The sequence below is a fragment of the Strix aluco genome, chromosome 15, assembly GCF_031877795.1.
Source record: "Strix aluco isolate bStrAlu1 chromosome 15, bStrAlu1.hap1, whole genome shotgun sequence".
Taxonomy (NCBI): Eukaryota; Metazoa; Chordata; class Aves; order Strigiformes; family Strigidae; genus Strix; species Strix aluco.
In genome coordinates, this window is record NC_133945.1 from 9,918,774 (window position 1) to 9,938,142 (window position 19,369).

A 19,369-nucleotide genomic window follows, 5' to 3' on the forward strand; every position below is an offset into this window, starting at 1 on the left:
ACAAGTAGCGTGGAGAAGTGGTAAGGCGGGGAACGCCACCGGCTCCGCGCTGCGCAGGCGTCCCTCTTCAGGAGGCGGTGAAATGGATGTACGTGCCTTCGGTAGCATCACACGGGGAGCCGGGGGAGCTCAGCGTGGGCTCGTCTTTCTCGGCTCTGCCCCAGGCTATCGTGGGTTTCTTTTTAGTTCTTCGTTTGTACTGTTCTGTGATCACGGGCCCACTTTGCCGCATCTCTGTCAAGTAGTGAACTAAACCCTTTACCTTCTTGTAATTCTCTTGATCTGTTTCCTGCCTGATCCTGCTAGTCAAACCGAGGGATTGATCTCCTGCCTCTGTCCTGTGTTGTTCTTGCCCCCAACCTCAGCCTGTCCCTTACGAGCCGTGAGCCTTTGGGAAACTCCCCACCACCAAACTGCGGTAAAGCCAAACAGCATCTGCTGCTGCTGGATGCCCCTACGCCTGAGCTCGACCCCCAGGACAAGGGCTGAAGAGGAGAGGAGCCCCTCCTCGTGCAGGAGTGAGGGCCTTTTGGGGGAAGGGGAAACAACTGTGGGGTGGGAAGGGGCATGGAATAGCCCCTTGGCAGGGTTTGGTGACAGCAGATAGCTCCAGCAGTGCTGATCGCTCTTGATCCTACTGCGGGTTAAAGCAGAAAGCTCCCAGACTACCCAGTGATGCTGTAAGGACCAGACGGACCATCCTGGATGTCACCGCTAAGTGGCAGAGCCAGTCTGAAGGCCACTGAGAGAGGGCCGCATCCTGCAGCCCTGCGACCTGAGCTGGGCTCCTTGTCACCCTCCTCCTCGGTGCTGTGGGCCCTGCCCTGCTCCCCATGGGAGTGTTTTCTGTTTCCTTGGAAGGTTGGACTGGTCTAAGCAGTAATTTAACTCTATCTTTGTGAATGCTATTTTTTTTAAGTGCTGTGTGTGTTTGTGTGGCTGAAACCCACGCCCATGCACTCGAACCCTGCCCATCTTCTTGCTGTGCCTTGCACCCTCATGGCTGTGAATCTCAACAGACACCAGCTTTCCTACCTTCACTAATAATTGACAGCTTTGCCTCCCCTCTTTTTTTTTCTTCTGCCTAAAGGAGAAACCCACGTTTTCCATCTTCATCCCTGATCTGAGATGATTAAACCTGCTCTGGTGCAAAGGGCTTGGAGCAGTCAAGGGAATCTGATGGCACAAAGGAAAATAAAGCCTCCATCAGAGTCAGCACGTAAATATTTTACCAGGTTTATGGACTCTCATCAGGGATGGGTACATGTGAAGGCCACCTGCCCAGTGACCTTTCCCAGCGCCTTCCAGCAGCCGCAGGCTTTGCTCACCCTGCTGCTCCGCTCCCTGTCCCAGCGGGAGCAGGGCAGGGCTCTCTCCTGAGCAGTGCAGAGCTGGGAGAAAACAAAGGGGAGGGTGAAATATGTGTTTCAATAAACCTTGTCTTCTGATCAGCCTTCAGTAGTGGTCCGTTAGATCTCTGTCCTTGAAGATAAGGGAGGGAGGGATGCCCCAGGGAGATGCTTTCAAACATATTTGTTCTTGTGGTGTGCTGAGCTGTGCTAACAGGAGCGATGCCTCCGGGAGCTGACTGGGTTGGCAGCTGGAAAACCAGCAGGCAGAGCTGGTGGCTGCGGTGTGTTTGCTGGGACTTACTCACTGCATGCCCCCATCTCCTGTCACCTCCCGGGGTGGGAAATGGCCTGTGCTATGGGCAGTGTTTTCTGCTGAACGTGGCACTGCGCAGGCAGCATCTGCTGATGATGCTTGAAGCCTGGATCTGCTCAGCTTCTTCCATCGGATGCACTTGAGAGCTGGATTCATGGTTCTCCTTTGGGAGGGTCCCATCAGGACTCTGACTCCTCCTGTGTCTGGGAGGGCAGCTGAAGTTGCATCTCAGCTTCTCTAACCCCTTCTGAAGCACCCTTGTCCCCGAGGAACAACCCCATCTCCCCATCCCACTCTGCTGTCCCATCTCTGCTTTCGGAAGTCGTGGCCTCTCCTTGTGCTGCAGGGAAGGCCAGGACAGAGAGCTGAGCGTCTGCTGGCCCATCAGCTCGAAAGAAAAGCCTGAGCGGGAAGACTCCAATCTGTCTGACCACATGGGGCTGCTGAAGGCCTGCTCTTGGCAGTCGGAAGGGTTTGCAAGCGGAGGCAGCCACAGGAGAGGCCAGGGGAGAGCTGCTCCTGCCCAGCCCCAGGGCTCGGCAGGGCTCCGCTGCACCCCGTGTTTGCAGCCCGGCCTGGACCAGCTTGGTGGGTCACAGCACCGTGGTCTAGAGGGACGTGGCCACCCAGCACGTTTGCCAGCAGCCTTCACTGGCTCAGGTGACCAGGCAGGGAAGGAGGGTGGCCTGGCTGCGGCCACGTCTGGTCAGGGGTCCAGCCACCGCGATGGAGCAGCAGCATTCACTGTGTGGTGAAGAAAGGATGGATGGTGGCAGGACCAGAAGGACTTTTCCTTCTGTGGCCAACGTCTCTATTGCTGCAGGCAGGACTGCAGGCCGGTGTGCTTTGGCTCTGCAGGCAGGAAGGTCTCTGCCTGGAGCAGGCAGCATTTCTCACCGTGACTTCAGCAAAAATCCCTGCTCTGGGATTTTTCATCCCTCCCTGGTCTGTGGAGGGGAGGAAGCACAGCTCCCTTCTCACTGCCAGGTGTTGCAGATGCTGGTGCTGGAGCCCTTCTCCTGCCTGCTTCCTCTTCCCACCAGCTGAGCACCATGGGACCTGGCGCTTGCACCCCATCAATCACTCAATCACTCATGATCCACTCCAAATGCTGCTGCTCCAGGCCCAGCATGGCTCCCCAAGGGGTTTCCTAACACAACAGCTCATCCTGTCCCCCCCCCTAAATAAGGGGGTAGTCATTGGGCTCATGTGGAGGTTGTCAGAACATCACCCGACGCTGACCACTGTGGTGCCACTGCTTTGCTGGGTGGTGTCACTGCTGCTTTCAGGCCCCTGCCCTCAGCAGGGACAGGCACCCTCCCCGTGGTGAAGCCACCCCAGTCTGCAGGGGGGGGATGGAGAGGGACACATCCCCTGATGAGGAGGAAGGAGCGGTTGGGAGTGGGGCCGTACAGCAGTGCCACAGCTTCATGAGTCTCGTCCAGCAGCACCGTGGGAAGTGTTTCCAGCTGCTTTTAAGATGCTCAAGTCATCTCCTCCTTCACTCTTGGCTTGCCAAATGGCTACAGGAGCAGAGTCGGCCCCACTGGGCAGCTGAGGCAGACCAGAAGCAGCGGGTGTCGGGAGCCCCAGGTTGGCGGGGGGGGAGGCACAGGGAGGAATTGGTTTTGATTAATTCAATGATGATCTTAAAAATCAGGAAGAGAAAAAATAAATTTGGGACCTTGGAGGGTGTTTCTTTTAACCACCTGCAGGTGATGAAGGGGTGAGAAATAGTAGAAAGGTGAAAAAAAATTAAAGGGGCTGCAGGTGATGGCTGGGACCTGCTTGGCGGGGGGGGGGGGGGGGGGGGGCGGGGGGGGGGGGGGCGGCGCTGCTCTGCACATCCCAGCGCTGCCTTTCAGCCATCCTGCAGCCATCACTCTCTACTGCAGGGCTTTGCAGCCCCTCGCTCCAAGACAGCTGATGCTAGTGGGGGCTTTAGTGGCCTCCAGCTGCACAGAGGTGCTGGGGTGCAGCTCATGATGCCACGGGGACCCAATGCTCTCCTGTCCCAGCACTGGGATGAGCAACTCCCAAAGCTGCAGCTGGAGCGTTGTGTGCATTGCTCAGGCCCCGCGATTTGGCCGCTTTTATGTTAGTTTCCCCCAAAGATTCCAGTTTGCTGGGCCAGAGCGGCTGGAAGTGGTGCTTGTAGCTGATTCACACAAGTTTAGTTGTCTCCCAACATTCCCTCCCGCCCCGAGTCTCAAATATTTCTCGCCGCCATCGGTGCCAGGACGGGTGTCCACCCATCACCGTGCACACACAGCTCCCCACTGAGAAGACCCTGCACCACGAAGCTCCCGTGCTGCAGCCGGGCTGGGGACGCAGTGATTCACACAAAGTCCAGGATACCGAGTGACCCAAATGCAAATTAAAACAAAAAAAAGGAGGTGGCGGAACAGTGAAAAGGACTAAAACAACAGTTGAGGCTGCAACTACCCAAGGACCAGGAAAGCCTTTGGCTGGACACAGCACTGGAGCATTCCCTGGGCATGGTGGTGCTGGCACAGTGCTGGAGCATCCCTTGGGCACGACGGTGCCAACAGCAGTGTCCCCACCAAGCCAGGCTTGTCCCCACCCTGACGCCAGACACCAGCACTCTCCAAAAGGTACAGCCACCTTATCAGCTGCCGCGAGCTGGCAAGAGTAAACAGGACGTCCCACAACAGCGCCGGGGAGCAGATGAAAGCAGGCTGGCCTAACGAGCCCGCCAAGTATGTGAGAGCAGCAGGCTCTGCTTTTGTTTTCCTTTTGTTTATTAATGCATCTATTTATTTACTTTTCAGCCCACGAGTGGGGAGGGAGGAGGGAGAGGCTGGGAGCCTGGTGTGGGACAAACCGGAGGGCTGGTGTGCTGCTTGGCCCTGCTCCCAAAGGCAGGGTTTTTTATTTGGTTGGGTTTTGGTTTTTTTTTTTTAATTTTTATTTTATTTTTTAAGTCCTCCCAGGTGTTGCACCACCTTTACCCCTGCCAGGGGGGCTCCTGCTCTTTGCAGCAGCATCCCAGCCCCACGCCACACAGCCCCTGGCCCCCCCGTCCTTCGGTGGACACTTCATACAAAGTTTGGGCTGTTTCTGCAGTGAACAGGCCCCCTGCACCCAGCCCTGCCTGCGGCGAGATGGGTGCTGCCCTGGCCCTGCTGCATCTCCCCATCTGTCCGGGGGGGGCCAAGGGAGGGCCAGCCTGCAGAAAGGGTGATGGCACCGCTGCCGGGAAGTGCCCGCGCTGCTGAAACCACAGCCCTGTGAGCAATAGGAAAATACGCGGGCGAGCTGCGGGTGGCACAGCTTCCTGCGCCTGACGCAGTTCCCCTTCACTGACCCCACGCTGGGGGGGGGGGGGGGGGGGGCCCAAGGGGCCCAAAATCCTGTCCCCACCACACGGTCCCAACCCTGACCACCCCCTCCCTGTGCTGGGGGATGGTGGCTTTGCAGGGCTTGCTGTCCACCCTTCCCTTTCTCCAGGAATCTTTCTGGAGACCTGTGGGTTTTGGGAGGGTGGGGGGGCTGGGTCAGGGTGATGCTCAGTTCTGCCCAGATCGAGCCTCCCCCTCTGCTTGCAGAGTTTGGGGCACTTTTGATTTTCGGGGCTGTCTGAAGGGTGTGTGGGTGTTAGGAGGAGGGGTTGCTGCTTTGGCACACGCCAACTTCCTGCTAGGCTGTATTTTTAGCAAGGCCAACCCCTGATAACCCTAAGATTTGAGCAAAACTGTGAACTAAGTAAGTGTGCTTCGAAAAAAAAAAAAAAAAAAAGATGCTGGGTATGGAGGAAAGCGCGGGGGGAGGAGATGGGGGCACAGGTGTAAGCTGGTACTGGTGCAGCACAAACAGAGCTGGTTTTAGGAGAGGGGGGGCCAGATCTTACGCTATTGTCACAGCCCATGAAAGTTGGGGCTTGTTACTGGCAGGTGGGTGCTGAAACAGTGGTGGAGTGGGCAAAGGGAGGGCCGGGAGGGCAGGGGCTCAGCCCCCCACAGCCCCCAACCTTCCCACGCACACGCCTGCCCAGCGGCTGTTAACACCACCCTGCTAACAACCGGCTCTCACCTCGCCCCCGCCTCCTCCGCTCCCACCCCAGAGCCTGGGAAAAACCAGCCCTGAGGTGCCAAGCCCTGCCCGAGCCTTTTGGGGAGGGGAAGGAGGAGAGGACACTCACCCCTAGGGCTGCAAATGGCCAGCAGATCTCGGTACCCGTGGGAAAAAGAGGGATGCAGGCACAATCCATCCTCAGTACATCCCTGAGAGCTTCATTAGAGGTGATAACATCCGTGGGGGGGACAGGGGGGTGTTGAGCACAGCTCATCCATAAAGAGACAGCGGAGCCCAGGACCAGGTGACTGTGGTCAGCAAAAAAGCTGCTTTATTGGTGACAGCTCCCACGGGAACCCCGTGGCAGCGATCGGGTTCAAGTCCCTGAGAACACGCTGTCCATGCTGGTTCCCCATCCCACATCTATTGCTTTAAACACATCCTAGTTACAAAAAGCACAGAGTAACATTCCAGATACTGGAACATATAAATTAAGGTAAGTGATAGTTACAAGACATCGCAATTTTTTTTTTTCTTTCTTAAACAGATTATCAAAGGTGGGGGATTTTTTTTCTGATCCACAGAAAATGTATAAAAAGCATTTTAAAATCTACATATTTCTCAATGTGGTTTTCTTCTTAAAAAAAGGCACAGTAAAAAAAATACTGGCGCAATAACATATTTACAACGCACCCATTATGGGCTATTTTCACTCAGCTTCGGGTTGGAAACGTTCAGCTCCGGCTCAGCCCACTTACCCCAGGGGCACAGGACTGGTGGCGGCAGGCAGGGCAGCTGCCGGGGGTTGCGGGGTCCCTCTCCCTCCCTGGCAAGGAGAGCACAATGGCCTGGCAGGGAAACGCTGACGGGCCATGGCAGGGGCCCTTTTGGCCAGCTCCAGCCACCCCAGCAGCACCCACAGCTGGGCCAGGGCTGGAGGATGCTCTATCCCCATAGCAGAGTGGGGGGGGGCACCCACACAGCCCCCGGGGCTGGACCATGAAGTGCTCCTCTGCAAAGGTGTGGGGCTGCCCGTGTTCATCCTGCCTGCACCCGCTGCCTGCACCCAGCCAGCGAGCAGGCAGGGAGGCAGCACTGAAGGGAGACCTTGTTCAAACACAGTGCCCATGCTGCACCCGCGGCTCCGGAAAAGCCCTCCTCCCACCCCCCATATTTATAGAAAGTCTTTACATTAGTCTCTATAAATAGTGCATAGATCAATGCTGCCGGCAACGGTACAGCCAGATGGGGGGAGCTCTAGAAATGGAGCTAACGCCAACGCCAGCTCGCAGCCCACCCCACCATCTCCCTTCAGTGCGGCCGTTGAGCACCCAGCAGCTTTGCAGCACCCTGGAGCGGTGTTTGCCATGGCTAGGGGGGCTGCCCCTGCCTGCCCTCTGCCCGCCCGTGAGCCGGGGAGCAAAACTGGCCGGTGACCCTTCACCCAAATCGGGAGCCGGAGCTTCGCTGCTGAGATTTTTGGGGCTGGGAGAGAGGATGGGATGGGTGAGGGGTTACGGGAGCGGGGTGGGGGGTAGAGGCAAGGGTGGGGAGGCACACACCAAAAAACTTAACATTTGAAAGGAAAAAAAAACAGAACAAAACAGGAGAAGCAAGCCCGGGGGAGGCAGAGCCCCGCAGTGCCTGTGGTTTCTCCCCACGCATGGCGTGGGGCCCGCCAGCGCCGCAGGGGTGCCCAATGGTTAAGTGCTCAGGACCTGTCCCTCTCCACCGTCCTGGCCAGAGCAGGCAGCGGGCACGGGCAGCCGGGCAGGCAGGGCAAGGGACAAGGGGCCGCACAGCAGCCTTCAGTACACACACACTGTGCAATACCACAGCAACGACGTCCGTCCGTCCACCTGCCTCGCGGCGAGGCCGGACTGACACACCCGCACGCAGGTCCCGCACGCCCGTCGGATACCGGGGAAATTCGGGACGAGGTTGGAGGGGACACGCGCCTCCTAGTAAACCACGTTGGCGGGGCACCATGGCGTGTCGGGGTACAGCAGGCAGTGCACGGAGCGAAACCTGCAGAGGAGAGGAGTGACGCTGAGCATGGGGCGGTGGCAGCCCCACTGCACCCCGGCTTGGGGGGGAACAGGGTCCCCCCATCTCACCTGGATGGGTCCTCCTCGACGGAGAAGGCTCCCTTCATGTGGATGGAGTTGCGCTTGTTTTCAAACATGCCGTAGCTTAGCGTCACCTGGGGGGGAAGCACAAGGGTCAAGCGGCCGACGTGGCCATGAGGATCAAGCAGGGGCGTGGAGGGGGGGGCTGCAAAATTCACCCCATTTCCCAAAGTCTCCAGTCACACTTTGCATCACCTTGCAGGGATGGGCTGATGGGGTTTTCCCCCTCCACTGATGTTTTGGTCGCATGTCAAACAGTATCTTAGCTGCGATGCTCAATTTTTAGGTGACACCATGAAACCAGATGACAGAACTGTCCACCCCAACCCCTCCATCCACCCCAGGGCATCAGGACAAGGATACCTGTTTGTGGATCTCTGTCTTGGGCACCTGGTGGAGGTTCTCCAGGTGCGAGTGGAAGAGGTTGCTCCGGATGAGCTTCACCCCCAGCACAGACTCGATGATGTAGCCAATGGTGCAGTCATCGGGCAGGCGGATCTTCTCCGCAGTGCTCATGAAGTGGCCCCCGCTGCGGGGAGAGAGAGGGGCTGCAGAGGAGCAAAGCCCAGGGGACATGGGCACCCTGCAGGGTCTGGGCTTGGCCAGTGGGCGCCCAGCTCTAATTAAAAGTCAATTAAGGGGGAACCAAAGTCCTTCCCAGCTTGTTTCCAAGCCCCCTGCAGACACCCCCAGCAAAGCAAAGAGAGCAAGGTGGTGGGACACGGTCCAACGTCCATCCCCAAAGATGTCACCACTCTGTGCCCCGCTGGGACCATGACGAGTCCCCACGGGAAAGCAACGCTGACGCTCTTACCTGGCCCATGGGCTCATCTTCAGTGCCAGCCCCCGGCTGATACAAAACCCCGCTCCACCCGTGGCAAACCAGAAATGAACAGGGTGCTGCAAGAGAGGGGGGAAGCAACGGCAGTGAGACCTCCTCCTGCCGATGGGGGAGCAAACCCCAGCCCCGATTAAGCCAGCCCCAACCTCTTGCCCCCCCCTCACCATCTTGTTCTCGCTGATCCTCTCCGTAGCCTGGATGGGCCGGTCCAGGCTGGGCTTCCCGATATAGATGTCCTGTGTGTGGGGGTAGCTGGAGAGCAGCTTCACCAGTGTCCGCACGTTCACGTAGTTGTCATCATCCACATGGCAGAACCACCTGCGGTGGCAGCAGTGTCACACTGGGCCGGGGCAGCTCCCTGGGCCCCACACTGAGATACAGCCCCAAAAATGCAAACAGCCTCTGCTTGCACCGCGTCCCCCCACCTCACAGCCCCACCAGCCCCCACGGCAGCCCTGGGTCCTGCTTACTTTCTGCCGGACTCGATGAACTTGTCGTACTCCACGGCCATCTTGCAGGACAGGGCCTGGCGGCTGTGGGCGGCCGAGCAGTTGGTGTTGATGACATTTCCTGTGGGAAGAGACGGGGGTCAAAGCCCAGCCTCGGGGCATCCCGTGCCTCCCTGCACGCTCGAACGGCAACGCTTCACCACACACATCCCAGGTGTGCCAGGGGGATGGAAACCCCACGGATGTCCCTGATGCTCGGTGGCCTCCATGCCACATCGTTTGGGGCAAAGAATGAATTTTTTGGGGAATGGCTTTTATGTTCATGTGGAATAAGGGAAGGGATGAGCAAGGGATGCAGATGCAGCAGATGCACCAGGGCCACCCTACATCAACTTGCCCATCTGGGGGCCACGTACCAGCCACCCTGGGCGTGAGGGGGTGTCTGTGAGCCAGCTTCCCCAGGACACAACCGCCAAAATCCTGCCCCATTCCCTCAGTGGCCACCTGTTATTTGCTCTATTTGCTCGCCCAGCTCAAAGGCAGCTTGAAAAGGAGTCATTTGCATGGGGAGAATAGACCACAGTGACCCTGGCCCCAGGGAAGGACTGCCAGGGAAATGCTCCCAGGAAACCCTGGCCTCATTGCCCACCAATCCCAGCTCACCCCAGGGACAAACTGGTGCAAAGGCACACCACCCCGTTAGCATGCTCCCCAGCAGCATCATGCAGGCTGGGCAGACTGGGAAGGAAACCTGTTCCCAGGTGGGGGTCCCGGGCAGAGGGTTCTTTAGGCACAATCACTGAAACAAGTTGCCTTGTTCTCAGCCCAGGGCCCTACAGCAAGGGCTCCTGAGGTTAGTGTCTAACCACTGGCATTTTGACCATTTTTTCAGAGTTCCTGGGGGAGGGTCCATGCCATCCATGCTCCCTGGGTGGGGGGTCCTCAGGGGACCTGGCCAGGTCACACATGCAAAGAGACAAAGGCCACAGACTCACGTGCTTGCTTCTTCAGCTCTTCATCCTCCCCGTCTGTGAAGATGAAGGTCTGAAAGAGAAGATGAGGCACCTTTGAGGACCATAGGGCAGAGGCCACATGGCTCTGGATGTAACACAGCACCGCTGGGCAGCATGGGGGATTGGTCCCTCCAGGATGCCAGTGGTGACTTCTTCCCCCTCACCAAAACCCAAAGTGGCACGCAACACACTCAGCTCCAGACCAAGAAGGGTGCCAAGCCATGCCGGCTGGCCATGGCACACAACACCATATCTCACCAGGGCACAAACCCCAGTCCCCTCCCAGTGCCTGCGCTCAGCATCCCCACCCTTTCACCTTTTCCACAGGGCATCAGCAGGCGGGGGGATTTTGGGCAACACAAGGGCTGTCCCCAGCACAAGGCAGGTGTGCAGAGAGGAGTAGGTGACAGGGAACGGGTGCAGAGCGCAGCTTGATCTGAGCAGGGACTTTAGACTTTAGCTGGTGCGGCCGGCACGTGCGGCCAGTGACACCAAAGCAGCCGCCCAACGTCTCTCCTCACCCAGGCAGGTGTGTTTGCCCGTGGCACCAGCTGCCAACCGCGTCCCCAGCCACTCACACAACACCCCCACGGCTCCTCTCTGCTCCCTGTCCCCCCAAGGGTTGCTGAGCCGGTGCTGGTGGGTGCCTCGCCAGCCCCGAGGAGGGGACAGTCCCTCACTGCCCACCCCAGCACAGACCCCATGGTGCCAGGCAGCACCCTACCTCCTGCCCGGGCACCCGAGCTGCCCGCCTGCCTGCAGTCCTCTATTTACACAGCTAATTCCTGGCATATGCTGCCCGGGAAGGAGGTTTGGGGCAGCAGGGGGGTTGCTGTTGGCCTGGGATTTGGGGAAGGGCGAGAAGCAGGAGGAGAGAGCAGGGGGTGGGAAAGGCATTGCCATCAATCAGCGGGCAGCAAACAAAGCTGGAGGAGAGAAACCACAACCAGCTGCCAAGCGCTATTAAAAACCAGACATGCACAAAAGGGCAAAGGAAGAAAGACAAAAGGGCTGGGGAAGGGGGGGAAGGCAGGAGGCAGCAATGGGGGGGAAGATGGAGCTTGAGCGCTGGGGATGATGAATTACAAGTGAGCTGGAAATTGGGTGCCACCCCACAGCCGGCCAGGCCGGGAACGCGCTGGGGTTTTGTGGTTTGTTTGAGGAGATGGGTACAATAGCAGGGTTGACTTTACTCAGCAGAGGAGAGTTAAGCAGGCAGCGGTGGTCATTAGCATACAGCTGCGCTGGTTAACCCGGCCGGCCCGTGTTTGCTCAGGTCCCGAGCGGGGAGGCTGGTGGGGAGAGCCCAGATCTGCAGGAAGGCTCAATGGGAGGGGAGGAGGGCGCGTTCCTGGGGATGGGGCTACAAGTGACCTTTGGAGCTTGAAAAAGGGGAGAGAAAAAGAAAAAAAAAGGATGGAGGAGGTGGGAAGGCAAGTTCTCATAAACGCACAGTGTGCCAAGCAGCCCAGCTTTTGGGGAGGGACAGAGGTCAGCCCCCCAAAGGGTCAGGAAGGCCTTGAGCAAAGGGGATGGGGGGCCCAGTGATGATGAGGGGACTGTAGCCCATCAGCTGCAGGGCCAAGGATGCCCGTGGTCCTTGTGGTCCCAGGGACACATCACTGCTGGGATGGGGCAGGGTCAGTGCTGTGCGTGGAGGAGGAGGATGTCACCCCCAACCAACGCGGGGTCCAGCCAGCACCTTGCTGCTGGTCTGCTGGTCCCCAATTCCCCCAGGGGCTCAGGGAGGGCTCAGGCAGCTGCTGGGGCTACAAGTTGAACCAGGGCAGTGGGACACTATCCAAGGATGCCCAAGACAACCCCATCACAAGCCCTTTCTCATCCACCCCAAGACACATGGTGCCCCAGTACTTCCCTCACCAAGCTCCAGCCCTGCCAGAGGGGCATGGGGGAGGCAGGGGACACGCAGCCTCTGCACAGGCGAGACAGAAAATGTTTGCTTGATTAGCTCAGAAACACCGTCCAGCAACTGCCTTCATCTGCTCCAAAAATAACCCCGCAACTAACCCTCTGGCTCAGCCACTATAAATAGACCAGAGGGACAATTGTTTATTAGTTGCCCACACCGAAAGGCTTCATCCTAATGAGGCATCTTCCCCCCGGCCTCTCCCCGCATACATCCCCGTAGTTTTCCGGCTGTGGGTGGACCAGGAGGCACCTTGGGGACTAGGACAGAGGCTATCGGGGCCTCACAGGTCCCCCACCTCCCTCCCAGCCCCAACACAACATTCAATTAAAACTAAAAAAATTAAAGCCTTCATTTTTTAATTAATTTGTCTGATTTCTTGGAGGGGAGCTGCACCCTCCCTGCACAGCCCCCTCGCCCAGGGCAGCAGGGAAGAGGAGCAGAGGTGCCAGCTGAGTCTGGAAGGGGACAGGTCAGGAAAGGAGGGGGACAAGAAAACACCGTGTCTGCGTGACAAGGAAAAACCACGGATCAGCCTTCGGCATCCCCAGTGTGGGGCACTGGGCATCAGGGCAGCACCCAGTTTACAGTGGTGCAAGTGGGATGGGACACTGCAGCCAGCATCACCTACCAAGCCACCATCTCCAGACTCAACAGCAGCAGGGCCAACCCCCCACCCCTCTCCCAGGCAGAAAGCACCCACAGCCCTTACACCAACCCTCTCCACCTCTCTCCCACTTGGCCCCCATGCCAGCCATGGCACCAAGGGGTGCCAGGACCTCCTGGGCTCCCCCACAGTAACTTTTCCTGCAGGGTGCAGGAGAGGAAGGGCCCACTGCCCCCCCCAGCCCCTGCAGGAAACCTCATTGTTCTCAAAACTGCAGCTTCAAGAAACACAGGATGCCAAATCCCTCCCGAACAATAGCTGCCACCGCTCCATACAGCCCCGCACAATGCGCGGCCTCTGCGTACGGGACCGAGAGGCACTCGGGGTCCCTACAGCCGGGATGGGGTCAGCCCCCCCCAGCTGCCTGCAAGGAGCCAGGCAGCCGTCGGCAGCCCCCCGCCTCCTCCTCGCCCTTGGAGAAGGCCCATTTCTTTTTTTTTTTTGCCCTCCCCCTTCATTTCTCTTTTCGTGGTGACTCATTTCCCCCTCCACCGACCGAGCTCGTGGGTTGCTCATGGCTGGGTGCTGCTCAAGGCGTCCCACCAGCCGGGGCCACCCCGGGGTCATCCTGCCCCGCTCTGCGCTGCCTGGCCCAGCGGTCCAGCCGGCTTCCTGGGGTGACACACCAGCAGACCCCACCACCGTTCCCACTTTCCCCAGCAGCACACTCGCCAAAAAGGGGAACCTCAGCCAGGCAGGCACCCCTGTGACCCTGCGGTGCACAAATCCTGCCCCCGCGCCATGTCTCACTTCCCCGTGCTGGGAGAGGATGGAGCACCCTGTCACCCACCTACGCAGCACCCAGAGGGGGCCCCACCCCATTTCACCCCAAGAACGTGGGGGAAGCAGCCACTCCACTTAGGTGTGGGGAAAGGAGGGAGTGAAGAGGTGCTGGGGGTGGGGGGGGGCTCAGCCTGCAGCAGGGCAATGGGCTCTGGGGGGAGGCAAAGGTGCTGCTGGAGCACGTCCCTGTCCAGCTTTGTGTCCCCCCCAGCAGATGTTTTCCCTCCAGCCTTCGGGGCTTAGGAGGGAAAATCCCCACCCCGCTTCAACAGTGTTATGGCAGCATCGCCGCTCCTGCATGGTGGTGGCTTTCTGGGCTGGGGGGGAGGTGGGGGGGGGCTGTGCTGGCACAGCAGTGCCAGGGCTGGGACCTGCAGAGGCGGGGAAGGGGCTTGCAAGGCCGCAGGCCCTTTCTCCCCCCATTCCTTTCGGCAAGAGGAAGAATCCTTCACTGTAATTTTAAATGCTATAATTTTTTAATAACCTCCTTGCAAACAATGAGCTCATTGTGTGGCAAGGGTCCCCCACCCTCCCGCCTGGCGCTCCACGCGCGCTGCTCACCGGCTCTGGGGCTTTTATGGACAAGGACAGCGGCATCGTTTGGGGCAGGCAATTAAGGGGCCCCCACCCCCAAAAACTACACAGGCTACCCAGGGTGGGGCAGCAGGGGGGGACCCTCACACATGAGCTGAGTTCAGCAGTGCTCACCAGACCCTGGCACACAGCCCAGGGCTGGGGGGAGCCTGCTGCGCCATGGAGCTGGTTTGGGATGAGCAGCCCCCCTCCCCCAGTCCCAGCCACTCTGGTGGGAGCCCAAGTGGGACAGGCGTGCCAGCTCGCTGCGCCATAGCCACCCCCAGGATGGGGACCCTGGCCAAGGTGCTAGAGAAATCTGGGAGCCGCCATCCGGAGCTCCCGATCCAATTTGGGAGCGTGCTCTCCGGAAGGCAAACCCATTCCCTCTGCCCCGAGAGCAGGAATTTTTCAAAGCCTGCAATTACCGCACTGAGCTGGAGGAAGCCAGCGGATCCCACGCTGGCGGGACGGCAGCCCAGACCCTCGCGGGCACCGCGGCCTGTGCTGGGCCTTCGGGGTACCCCGGGGACAGGGGATGTTTCTTATGCGACTGCCACTGTAAATCACCCGACTCAGCAGGAAAGCAGTGGGTTTGGACTCACTCCTGTCCAGGATTTCTGCCTAATGGCCATTTTCCTCCCCCCCCTCTCTTTTCTTTCAAGTGCAAAGTTTCTCCAGTCTGCACTCCAGCATCCTGAGGATAACGAGACAGCTGGAAACTCTCCCCAAAGCAAGGAGGGGAAAACCCACAACCCTCCTCCAACAGCAGCTTGTCCAGCCTGGATTGTGCAACCGAAGGAACCGATTTAGAAGGGAATAGGGATATGCCTTCCCCAAGCAGAGAGAAGCAGGAAGGAGAAGGGGGTGCCCTTTGCAGTGTCTTGGAGGGGACAGAGGGCAGGAAACGGGGACTATTGTGGGCAGAACAAAGAGCAGCCAAGGAAGGACACAATAGCTATTCCCACTATCTGCCAGGGTCCAGCCTGGCGGTACCCGCTGGGTTTAACCCCTTCGCACCAGTGCCTCCATCCCTCCTCCCCGGATAGCTGCCTGGCTGACAAACGGCCAAGAGGGAGGTTGGGGTTTGATGTAAGAGGAGGATCAGGGAAAGGAGAGAAATGGCATTGGGCATGGGGGAGTCTCAGGCCTTAGGCAGGAACTTCCCCATGTTGGCAAGGCATCACATGTGCCTGAGCACCGTTAGTGAAACAAGAGCGAGAGAAGGACAGGATGAGCAGAGTCAGGCCTGACTCAGACCAAGAGAGACATTTGAGCAGAGGCAGCACCCTGCTGTCACCAAAACACCCTCCTGGGGCAGAAACCACAGGGTCGAGCAAGGAGGGGATACAGGAACAGCACAGCCCCCCCCAGGACAGCAAAATAAGGAAGAAGAGCCCCATGGCACCAATCCTGCACTCTGCAGGCAAAAAAACCCAACTTGATGCCAAGTTTGGGGGAGCCCAGGGTACCCCAAAGCTTCCCAGAGACAGTGGCCAGGTCAGTGTGGGAAGACCAGAGCCAATGGCCACCAGCAACATGGGTTCATCCCCTCTGCCTTCATGTGTCCTCCCCCAGCCCTCACTTTGCTCCACAGGAGTTTGTGTCGCCTCCAGCTCTCTCGGCAGCTCCTTGTCCTCAAGTGCTGTACAAGAGACGTCACTCAGCGGCTTTGCTTGTCAGGCGGGCACCTCGCCGGGCTGCGGCCCCCCTGGCTTCATGGCCCTCATCTCTAGGCAACCTGACCTGGACACGGCCAGCTCCGGCTCCCCCGTTCCCATGGAAAGTGCCACACAAGAGGCTGCGAAGCCTTTTCTCTGCGCCAGGAGAAAAGGGGCTTTGTTAGCTTGCCCAGGGGGACAGCGTGAGAGCCGAGCCTCGGGTCTCTGGGAATCCAAACGGACAAACGAAGCACAACAAAAAAAACCTAGAAGAAAGCCGGAGCTCACAAGAGGGAGGGAAAAAAAAAGAGCAGCCATTCCCAGGATCATCTGTAGGTGCTCAAAGAGCGTTTCCCCACCACCACCACTCCCCACCCCCTCACAGTGACAGCAGAGCATAAAAGAGGTTTCCATTAAATGTCTCTCCCTGGTAGAGTTATCAGAGCCACTGCCAAGCCCAGGAGACCTGAGCAAAAAAAAAAAAAAAACACCAAAAAAAGGACAAGATTCAAAAGGGGAAAAAGAGGCAAGATAATGCTTGGGGTAATTTGCAGGAGCCCAGATCCCACAGGGTCCGGCAGACCCCGGTGAAGGAGATGGGGCAGGTCAATCCCTCCGGCCTTCCCTCTCAGCCACACCAGATTTAAAAAAAAAAAACAAAAAACAAAAAACAAACCAACTCAGTTTGCAAGCAAGAAACACAATTCCAGGACAGGAGGAAACACGTGAAGACAGTAGGATGGAAAGGTTAGGACCAGGCATAACTTACTTGGGAAGCTGTCTAAGGATAGAAAAAGTGTCTTAAGAGCAGATGGCAAGGCACATTTCCTAAGGAAACAGCTTTTTTTTTTCTTTTTTAGTTTTGCTTTAGTACTTGTAGGCCAGGATAAGAAACTGCCGGGGCTCTGGGCAGGACATCAGTACGGTCAGGAATTGGACTAGCTGGAACTGCCCTAGTGTGGGTGAGCCAGAGCACACCTGCAAGAGCCCCCAGCCACTCCAGTCCTGCCCAGTTCCGGGCAAGTGAACCGAGAGCCTGGGCATGTCCCAGTACTCTCCTAGCCCTGTGCTGCTAAACTGAGTGTCCTTTGGGCAAGCCAGCTGCAGGCACCTCATGAGGTCCTGCTAAACTTCACCCACAGCCAGGCCCTGCAGCCCAGGAGAGCACCCACAGGGACCTGACCCTGATTGTGGCCCCAGCGGGTTGCATTGCATCCCGATACCGTGCCTCAGTTTCCCTCTGGACAGCATCTCAGGGCAGGCTCTGCAGTGGGGGCTGCTGAGCAGGAAGGACCCCAGAGCAGAGTTGGAGGCAGGGGAGGGGTCTGCTGAGTGCGAGAAGCCCAGGTCAGGCTCTCTCCATCACTCACCCATCCCAAACTCAGCCTGCAACCCTCCCAAAAACACGGCTGGCCCCAGAACAGCCCAGCGGCCTTAAAAAGCCATCCTGCTCAGCGACACGGCGGGAGCAGAAAGAGGAGGTGACATTTGCCGGGTCACAGCACCCCCCAGACCCCGAACGACGAAAGGCCGGGACCGCAGCGGACCCCCCCGGGCTGCAGCCCGGCCTGTGCCGCCCCATCCCGGCCAGCGGCAGGAACCGTCCCGTCCCCATCCCCTTACCATGTCGCGGTTGCGGGAGATCCAGGTGTCGAGCAGCAGCTCCAGGCGCGCCTTGTGAAACTTCTTGGTGGTCTTGACGGCGATGAAGACATCGCGGGGGGAGATGTCCTCGGCCGGCGGCCGCGGGGGGCTCGGGGGGGCGGCGGGCAGCTCCCGCCGGGCCCGGCTCAGCCGCCCGAAGTAGTCGGCGAAGCTGCGGAGCCCGGGGGGTCCCTGCGCCGCCGGGGGGGCCACGGCCGCCGCCGCCCCCAGGCTCTGCAGCGCCCGCTGCGCCCCGCCGGCCTCCCCCCGGGCCAGCCCCGGCCTCCCCGGCGGCTCCACCATGAGCACCAGGAGGCAGGTGAACATGGACCCCACGAGGGACAGGAGCAGTTTCCTCCCGCAGCTCTTCAGCATCCTCCCGCCGCTCCGCTCCGCTCCGCTCCTCCTCGCCGCGCCGCCACCGCCGGCCGCGCTCCGCCCGCCCCGCCGCCCCCGGCCCCCGCCGCGCCACCGCCTTTAAACCGCCCCCGCCCCGCCCGGGGAGGGACCGGCACCGGGGCCGCCCCCCCGCGGGGCGTGGGCAGCGCGCGCCCGGCCCTGCCCGCAGCCTGCCCGCGCCCGTTCCGCCCCCCCCGCGTCTGCCCCGCCAGCCCCCTCCACGCGTCCTGCCCGCCCCTGCCCGTGGCTGGCCTCTGCCCTGCCTGGCCCCTGCTCACCTCCTGCCTGTACCTCGCCCTGCCTTGCCCACGGACGGGAGCGCGTGGCAGGGTGCAGGCAGGCTGCCCGCTCCTCCTTCCCTGCAGCGGAGGCCCCGGGGATGGTGGGTGCAGGATGGGGGTACGCGGGTCCCTGCAGCCCCCCGCATGCTGCAGCATCACTCCTCGCCGTTTCACCGGCAGCACCGGGCGTGTTCCCCATCCCGCTCGTCCCGAGCTGTCGTTTCCCAGGGCCCAGCACCAAGGTTTTCTCACGGCCGTGTCCAGGAGGTTACCAGAAAACCAACCAGCCTGACCAAACTCCAGGCAGTTTCCCATCAGTCTCCTCTGAGGTCAAGCATAATTAAAAAAAACCCCAAAACCCACAGCGGTCCTCTCACTTCCACCGAGCTCCAGTCTGGTGGGTAAATCTGGGAACAGGGTGCTGGGGGGTCTGTTCCCGTCCCTGCTCGGGGAGACCTGGAGACACTCCCAGACTGGGGTAACCCATCCTGGGCGCAGCACCATGCTTTGGAGCCAGTGCTGATGGGCAGCCCCAAGGTGCAGGGGTGTCTGAAAACAAATGCTACGCAGGTGCCAAACAAGCCCCCCCAGTGATCGCTGATCATGATAACTGTGTCTTGTTAAATGAGACACGATTTTTCCAGTGGGAGAAGTGGCGGCTGCAAGGGAAAACTGGGTTGAAATCCTGCATGTGCCACCAACCTGCTATTTTACTGACGCCAAAGCCCGGGGCCTCTTTTCCCCCTCATCCTCTGTCCCTGTAGGCAGGGAGCTCTTGGGGTTTTCTCTCCCAGCATGTGCGCTGCTACAGGGAGGCGGATTTGGGTTTGGGCCTGAGCTGCAATGTAATGCCATAATCAGGGGCTGCTGCATTTTTGGGCAGGGACCTTGTCCAACTTGCATTTTTCCTCCTGTCACGTGCTCCATTCATCTCTGGCACTGGATAAACAATACCATAATACCAGGCAGGACGAAGCAGGGAACCTGCTTCCTCAGGCAAGCCCCAGCATTTGCCTTCTGATTTTAGGCTATACATTCCCTGGTCAACCCTCGAACCATGGTCCCAGGCTAGAAATGCTCAGGGAGGCTGTGGGGTTTGGTTTTGCACGGCAATGCCCGCGTCTGGGGAGAGACCTGTGCTGCCAAAGAAGTCTCCCATAATAAAAGGAAAAAAAAGCAGTTAGACCGTACAAACACAGGAACCAAATCCCACACTCCCCACTTCCCTCTATTGCTGCAGAGCCCAGCCTTCTAGTCTGAATTTGCTTTTTTTTTTTTGGGCACCCTTTGTCTCTAACCCGA

The 19,369-nt window shown here is 59.1% G+C and overlaps 1 protein-coding gene across 1 annotated transcript; it reads right to left on the reverse strand.

The window, feature by feature from the left end:
- Positions 1 to 6,000: 6,000 nt before the first annotated feature.
- Positions 6,001 to 17,827, reverse strand: LFNG (LFNG O-fucosylpeptide 3-beta-N-acetylglucosaminyltransferase). Its single transcript, XM_074841100.1, has 8 exons — positions 17,367 to 17,827; positions 10,115 to 10,163; positions 9,141 to 9,240; positions 8,835 to 8,988; positions 8,644 to 8,729; positions 8,193 to 8,358; positions 7,818 to 7,903; positions 6,001 to 7,728 (listed from the first exon to the last, which is right to left on the reverse strand). Exons 1-8 carry the CDS (start codon positions 17,760 to 17,762, stop codon positions 7,662 to 7,664), a joined length of 1,104 nt encoding a protein of 367 aa, XP_074697201.1. The 5' UTR covers positions 17,763 to 17,827; the 3' UTR covers positions 6,001 to 7,661.
- Between the last annotated feature and the right edge of the window lie 1,542 nt (positions 17,828 to 19,369).

What these genes read in the sequence shown, in the direction of transcription:
- LFNG (XM_074841100.1), bottom strand. Translation starts at nt 17,762, where the DNA reads ATGCTGAAGAGCTGCGGGAGGAAACTGCTCCTGTCCCTCGTGGGGTCC. An exon ending in AGAGCTGAAGAAGCAAGCAC is followed by an intron (nt 9,241 to 10,114) that starts GTGAGTCTGTGG and finishes CTCTTCCCACAG; the next exon opens with GAAATGTCATCAACACCAAC. An exon ending in AAGATGAGCCCATGGGCCAG is followed by an intron (nt 8,359 to 8,643) that starts GTAAGAGCGTCA and finishes CTCTCCCCGCAG; the next exon opens with CGGGGGCCACTTCATGAGCA.